Source organism: Morus notabilis, unplaced genomic scaffold (genome assembly GCF_000414095.1).
Source record: "Morus notabilis unplaced genomic scaffold, ASM41409v2 Scaffold499, whole genome shotgun sequence".
NCBI classification, from domain to species: domain Eukaryota; kingdom Viridiplantae; phylum Streptophyta; class Magnoliopsida; order Rosales; family Moraceae; genus Morus; species Morus notabilis.
In genome coordinates this window covers 434,526-442,668 of record NW_010360080.1, presented here as the reverse complement: position 1 = coordinate 442,668, position 8,143 = coordinate 434,526, and the positions used below count along the sequence as shown (strand labels likewise).

The 8,143-nt window shown below is 31.2% G+C and overlaps 1 protein-coding gene across 1 annotated transcript; it reads left to right on the top strand.

Moving 5' to 3' along the window:
- Nucleotides 1–641: 641 nt before the first annotated feature.
- On the top strand, nucleotides 642–4,744 carry LOC21399799 (probable receptor-like serine/threonine-protein kinase At5g57670). The gene is made up of 7 exons (XM_010095918.2): nucleotides 642–1,147; nucleotides 1,237–1,491; nucleotides 1,831–1,988; nucleotides 2,112–2,191; nucleotides 2,316–2,451; nucleotides 2,778–2,927; nucleotides 4,564–4,744. Exons 1-7 carry the CDS (start codon nucleotides 943–945, stop codon nucleotides 4,729–4,731), a joined length of 1,152 nt encoding a protein of 383 aa, XP_010094220.1. The 5' UTR covers nucleotides 642–942; the 3' UTR covers nucleotides 4,732–4,744.
- Nucleotides 4,745–8,143: the final 3,399 nt, after the last annotated feature.

Sequence of the window (8,143 nt, the reverse complement as noted above, 5' to 3'; positions counted from 1 at the left end):
TATGCCTTACGCCCTTCTATTGAAGTTTTTTGGCATAAAAAAAAATAAAATCATGTTTCAACGTAAAATTTTAGCTGTTGTATAAGAAAATCATATTATGAGAAAATCACCTTCAAATGCAACGCTGTTTTTCCGCTAAATATAACAACATATTGTACTTAGTGCACTTGAGTCACCACGTTTAAGATATGTCAAATTTTGATATTTGATTGACATTAATTGATGCATTAGCATTTTTATTTCATGATTTATCATGTTCAAATTATTTTGGCAATTAAAAGTTTACTTTCCACAAGTTTCTTCTTTTCGTTATACTTTTTACAAGTTCCAAAATAAATAATTACAACAAAAAGTGAATATAAAATTTGAAATATTACTGCATAAAAACATAAAATAAAATAGCATATCCAACATACTATTTTACCACCTTTTAATGCCAAAATTATTTGTTGATAAACCATCTTTATCATTTTTCTAAACATTACTATTTTCTTCCACAGAAAACACAGACAGAGTACCTAAACTTCATGAGCCAATAGCTAGTCTAGTGGGCCCTAAAACAATTTTAAAATAAAATAAAATAGAACCCATATTTCTCTTCATTTCCATTCTGAAAAAAAAAAAAAAAAAAAAAAATTGCCAAACAAAAATAAACGCATAAATAAATAAATAAATAAGAGCTTAAATGCCCATAGGCAGAAGAACAGAGAACAGAGAGCAGAGAGAGCTTCTGCAACACTTTTGTCATCTCCTCGTCATCTGAAACAACAAACTTCCTCGACCCTTTTGACTCTGTTGTTGAATTTGGAGAGAGAAAAACACAAAGCAAAACAAGAGAGAGAAAGATTTAGAGAGAGAGAGAGAGAGAGAGAGAGAGAGTTTTATCTGCATGAAACAGAAGAGTCTTATTTAAGTCTGAAAAAAAAAAATCATTTGCAAAAAATGAAGTACATTCGGACCAACAGCTTGAAGAGGCTCTTCTCGCTAAAACGACGTAGTTTGGAAGACCAAGAACAACCCAAAGACGACAATAATATTATCGAAACCCTCGAGAATCATATGGAAATATCAGAACCATTTCAGAAACCCATTTGGAAATGCTTCTCCTTCAAAGAAATCTCCCTCGCCACCAATGGCTTCACCCCAGGTTCTTACTTCTCTCTCTTTCTCTCTCTTTCTCTCCCATACCCTCTTTCTCTCTCTAAAAACTCATGTTTTTTGCCATCTGGGTGCCAGAGAATTTGGTCGGAAAAGGTGGCTACGCGGAGGTTTACAGAGGAGTTCTGAGCAGCGGCGAAGAAATCGCCGTGAAAAGGCTGACGAAAACCAGCTCCGACGAGAGGAAAGAGAAGGATTTCTTGACGGAGATCGGGACGGTCGGACATGTCCGTCACCGTAACGTCTTGTCGCTCCTCGGCTGTTGCATTGACAATGGGCTTTACCTCGTTTTTCAGTTCTCTTCCAGAGGCTCTGTTGCTTCTCTCTTCCATGGTAAAAGAAAAAAAAAAAACAAATTAGAAGAAATGTATTATATATTTCGCCGGTAGACGCGGTCTGCGTTTGAATTCTGATATGATTTTGAGGAGTTTGACTGTTTAAAACTGTATCTAATATATATATATATATATATATATTTTACTGATAGGCGTGATTATAAACCGTCGTGTTTTTATTCTGATATGATCATAAGAAGTTCAACGGTTTAAACTGTGTCTTATTGTACTTCCTTTTCCCGTACTTTATCCAAAAATAAACTTTTATGCTAATGGGTTTGAGTTTTTATGATGTTTTTGGTTTTTTTTTTTTTTTTTTTTTTAATTCGTTTTACAGATGAGAATTTGAGGCCAATGGAGTGGAAAATGAGGTATAAGATAGCTGTTGGGACAGCAAGAGGACTTAATTACTTGCACAAGGGTTGTCAGAGAAGGATAATTCATAGGGACATTAAGTCTTCCAATATTCTTTTGACTGCAGATTTTGAACCATTGGTGAGTATAAGAGGGAAAAAAAAGAGAAAAATGAAAAAAAAAAAAATTATTTGAAGTTTAGTTGGTTTTTGAGAGTTGCTGAATTTGGTATCATGACATTTTTTTTTTTTTTTTTGGTTGCAGATATCTGATTTTGGACTTGCTAAATGGCTTCCATCTCAGTGGACTCACCATTCAATTGCCCCTATAGAAGGGACATTTGGGTACTTGGAAACTTTTTTGTTTTAAGAAAAAAATTAATTTTGACATTTTTTTTTTTTTAGAGTAGAAAAGAAAAGAATGATACAAAAGTTTGATTGGGTGAAATGTTGCATATTGTTTGTTCAGGCATTTAGCTCCTGAGTACTACATGCATGGGATTGTGGATGAGAAAACAGATGTTTTTGCTTTTGGTGTTTTTCTTCTGGAGATCATTTCTGGCAGAAAGCCAGTGGATGCGTCTCACCAGAGCTTACACAGCTGGGTAATATTTGTTTATTTATTTATTTTACGAGTCTTTTTTTAGTAGAGTCGGTTTCTCTCTGACAATCGGATTTTGATTCAAATCACATCATATTAAAAAGATATATGTAAAATAAATAATTGTTAATATGAATCTTACGATTGAGAATAGAGTATTTTCAGTTCCTACTGGAGAAATTTTTTTTTTAATTGTTATAAAGAATTTCCCATTTGATTTATTATATTAGAAATTTCGCCGTGTATAAATTTCATTTGATTAGTCCATTTGATTAGTCCATGTATAAATTTCTTTGGCTTTAATGATTGTTAAATGTGGGATTTGAACAGGCCAAACCAATATTGAAACAAGGAGAAATAGAAAAGCTGATAGATCCAAAACTTGGAGGGGCCTATGATGCTAGTCAGCTGAAAAGACTTGCCTTTGCAGCCTCTCTTTGCATCCGGGCAGCCCCAAAATGGCGGCCTACCATCACCAAGGTACCCAAATTATTATAATAATATATTATATCTTAATTACATGTCATAATCATATAATTATCATGAGGTATGTACTAATAATACCACGGAACATAACTTAATTACTAAAGTCCCGTTCATTTCACTGATTTGAATTTAGAATTTAAATTTTGTTATAGTAAAAATATTTCAGAAACAGTCACATCTAATTTTTTTACTACAGTAAAAAGCTCTCACATAAAATCACATCTCAACTCGAATCACCAAAATAAACGAGCTCTAAAGTTACCTTAATAGTAGTACACATTAACGTAAATTGATGCTACGTATGCCCTATCGCAAAATTCCCGTGTAATTTTTTTTGGTCTAAATCATAGTCTTATTATTTTGATAAATGGGATTCAATATTACTAAATTATTAAAAGATGAGTTCTTGAAGGTGACACAATAAGGGGAAAATAGTGATGATCACACTAGAAAGTGATACCTTTTTTTTTGTCATGCATTTGGGAATTAACTTGGGTACAAATCTTCTGAGATGCTTTCCTTATCAATTAGGTCACATACATGAAATAGAATATGCATAACTTTGTCAGTAAACTATTTCCTAGCGGAGGAACACATCATGGAGTGTGTGTGTGTGTGTGTGTGTGTGTGTATATATATATATATATATATATATATATATATATATGCGCGTCATGTTGATAAAGTAATTTTTAGTTGACTGACCGATTGAGTTAGCTACATATACATTTTTTAAAAAATTATGAAGTGTTGTTTATTATTATTATCATGTATTAAGTTGTTTTTTTAAGTACTTTTTTGGTGGTTTGCCAGTAAAATGACTTTGGACATCCTTTTCACCAGCTGGGATCATAGAGGAAACTTAGATTTGGTATTTTTTGGGTGTTGATTTAGGGGATTTCTGTTTTTCACGCAATTTTTTAGTCTGAAAATGTCCTATCCGACCTAACCCTAATAGTTTTATGTAAATTAAGCAGATGATATACAAATTTGGTGCTAACTCTCATGTGATTAGAAGATTTAGATATGATCACCACAATGATTGTGAAAGTGGGTCCTCTTTTGAGTCATAATTGATACACACTTTTAAGCTAAAAAGTATTTTTTTTTTTTCTTCTATCCATATGAGTGATGTGAATTCCATGAAACGAGAGCCTACCACATTATGAATTATGATGATGTTTTAGCTCACATATAAGTTTTCCCAACCATATAACTACCAAATTTCATAGGCCTAATTTACTTTTTATGGATCCATGAAAACTATGTTACATCAAAAGATTTGTGGTGGATCACGCGGTTTAAATCTCAGTCACTAAATGATGTAAAGAAACGACACGAGTTATTGTATAAAATGTCAATTTTAGTTTTAAAAAAAAAAATTTAACATTTAAAAAAAATCATATCCAACCATAGAAATTAAACTCCGTGATGCATAAAAAAAAAAAAATGATATGGACTATAACTTCTTCCTTATGAATCATCATATTAATTGTCTTTTAAAAGTTGCATGCAGCTACAAAGTTGACCCGTCTCTTTCTTATCTTCTTTTCCTTCAATGTTTGTGAAGAAGTGTCAAGCCATTCTTTTACCACAATTCTCAGTTTGTAACTTTACTGTGGATGAACAGGTATTGGAGGTGATGGAAGAAGGGGAAATCGAGGAAGAAAAATGGAAAATGCCGGAGGAAGAAGAAGAAGATCAGGATGAGTTTTGGGGTTTTGAGGATCTAGAATATGAATGTGACAGTTCCTTCTCAATCTCACCACAAGATTCCATTTCAACAAGAAGTTCTTAAAAAAAAAAAAAAACACTAGTCAAGGAAGAGTACTTAATTAGGATATATGTAAATATACTTTTGATATTGCAATTCTAAATATGTGCTTTCATCAACATGTAAATATAGATGTTTACACATTAGTATTATTGAGGCATATTATACATGGAAAAACTGTTTTCTTTTTCTTTTTTTTTTTTTATTTTTTTATAGAAAAAATCCTCACTCGGACAACTCCTTTCTAATCAATCTCTATGAAAAAGAAAGAGACTTTTTCCGGTACATTAACTTACCGATATGTCAAGTTTTATGTCTGTCGGATTTATATAAAATCACGTAAAAATTAAAAATTATGCATATCTAATAGTTAAAAAAACATGTCTTACCAATACGCCATGCGTACCATAGATCTCTCTATAAAAAAAAAAGGTTTTGTTGATGGGTAATGTCTCGTCAATCTCTCTCTATATATATTTTATGTTTGAGGAACTTCCAAAGAGAAAAAGGAGAAAAACAACATGGGGGTTGCTTAGAACATGTCAAATTAATAAGAAGATGAATAAGATAAAGGGAAAAAAAAAAGCATTTTATTTTCATGCATTAATGTTTATCCTCACCAACAAGTCTAGTTTTTTGTGGCAGAAATTGAGACTAGTGTATATTAATGTTAGTAGTTTTAGAATAGTGGAAATTGGCATTTTAAAGGGTGGCATGTATTTTCCCATCAACTTCTCAAACATTGTCTTGAATAGACATGCTTCAAAAAGTAGCTCTCTTCTGTAATATCAGGACCATTAAATTGGAAACATTATATACGTAGCCCAACCCGTGACAATAATTGACAAATGAGAGAAATACAATTGTGGAAATTTGAACTTGGGATGGCAATAAATTGACAAATCAGTGAATTACACTTATAGAAATTTGAACTCGTATAATTGACCTTCGATGATGCGTGCTAACTAACTCGATTTAACGTTATTATTCTCTTATAATTAGGAAGTGAGCCGACACTAATTTTAATCAATAACGAGAAAAGCATGTTACAATTGTTGTTCTTTTTAAGACTTTTTTTCGGAGAGTATCTATTAATAATACATATTTCTAATAGTAGATTTGATTAAATCATATTAAAATAAAAAGGGATTCAAAATTTATAAAATATGATAATCTGACCGTTCAAAATAGTATCTTACATAAATTAAACTGTTTAGTTTAAGGATCAAAGTGCAAATTCTGCGAAGTTCAAAGACATGAATTGAGGCTTAATTAATTGCTATGGAATATAAATGGTATGCTTAGCAACTTAAAAATGAGAGATTTCTTCAGTCTCGTGAGAATCACTAGCTAGTACTAACTCTGCATTGTTTAACAACATAATCATAATTTATTTAGAGAGAGAATGGCTTTAATCTTTTTTTTTTTTTTTTTTCCTTTTCACCATCCACATAACAAATAATGTCAATTATAATAATAGTACTGAAAGCGGAACTAGTATTATGAAATTTGAAATACATAGGGAAATTATTATTTTTTCCTTGGAAAATTTTGGAATTTCTTCCCTAACTATTGGCCTTTGATATTATTGGGTTTATTGATGGTAATGGTTCGGAATAAATAAAAACACAACAACATGGAATCGTCATGCTGTCATGCCAGTTAGGCATCTGTGTTTTTAGGCCATACCATAAAAGGTCTTCCAAAGCTGTCCTTGTGGAACCCAATAAAATTAAAAACACACTTTGTAGTCCCTAATTATGCAACAAAATTAGTTGCTCTAAGAAAATAATTGGCCATATTCCTAAATTATTTCCACTCCAAACTCTAAGTACCACCAATATTGTTAATCATGGAATCGTCATGCTGTCATGCCAGTTAGGCATCTGTGTTTTTAGGCCACACCATAAAAGGTCTTCCAAAGCTGTCCTTGTGGAACCCAATAAAATTAAAAACATACTTTGTAGTCCCTAATTATGCAACAAAATTTAGTTGCCCTAAGAAAATAATTGGCCATATTCCTAAATTATTTCCACTCCAAACTCTAAGTACCACCAATATTGTTAATCATTATATGAAACTATTATAAAAGCCAAATTTTGGTCTTTTCCTAAATTTATTTATAATTAAACACATTAAAGTACCTAGGGAAGGTTTGGTCACAAAAATCAACGAAAATGATAGTAATTTGAAAGCTCCCTCATGGATATTGCTGGAGTATAGAATTTGCCTATATGAATTAATTAAAGGGTTTTCAATTATTTTTTTTTATCAATGAGTCACAATTACTTTTGTTTTTCTAAGCATTCTTGGTACTTATGTAGCATACATGTGTAGTGTCTATGTAGGGATTATAGCATGTGGTAGAAACCATAGCTGGCAGTCCATTTGACAAGAGTTGTCTCAAGCTGATCTCATCCTAGAGAAAAAGAATAATCTATGAATTTTAATTTCCATTTAAAATTTTCAATACCAAAATGTCATGACCATAAGTAAGTTGTCAATATTTCATTGGCGATTATTAAAATATAAACATGTCAATTCAAACTAGGTGCATCCACTAATATAAAAATGACAATTCACCCGTCACATTACTAATCGAATTAAAAAGATGCATCTACTAATATAAAAATAACAATTCATCCGTCACAAAAAATGACAATTCACCCGTCACATAAAATGGTGATTTAATACAACTCACTTGTCATGTAAATTGATAATTTAACATAATATATATATATATATATATTATATGTTGTTAAAGAACTTGTATAAAACTTTTGAATAAAAGTTTGGACCCCTATGACTATTCATTAAAAAAAAATCAGATACATGTTAAATAAATAATAGACAGAGATCCCATATGGTATATACTAGATATACACTATTCTATACGTACACATATTTTATGTATTAGCATAGAAGTATATAGAATTATAGTGGCTGTTGATAAGCAGGTAAACTTTATGGACGGTACACATATACTCTAAGATACCATTATTCTTAGGCCACGTAACATGTGTTAGTTGAACAATGTTTCCCACAGGCGCCAGGGAGAGATAAAGATCGTTCAAATTAGGATATTTGGAAGAATCTTTTGTAGCCTTTTTATTATATGTTACGTAGAGTTATTGATTAATATTTGCTTAAAAGTTGTTTAACTTAAAAAGACTTTGGAGAGGGTATAGGTGGTGGTGTAACGACAATAACGATAATGCCTGTTGTTCCTTTTTTTTTTTTTTTTTTTTTTTGTGTGGGTATATGATAATATAAAGGCCTTTTTGTTCATCAGTGCGTTAAGTTAAACAACTATATCTATTATCATAATTAATACATGATGAGGGTTCTGGTGGGTTGACAAAGCCGATTTTTTTTTTATTATTAAATATGCTTTTTTTTTCTGCTAATAAATGTTTCTAGTTTTTTTAATGAGTGA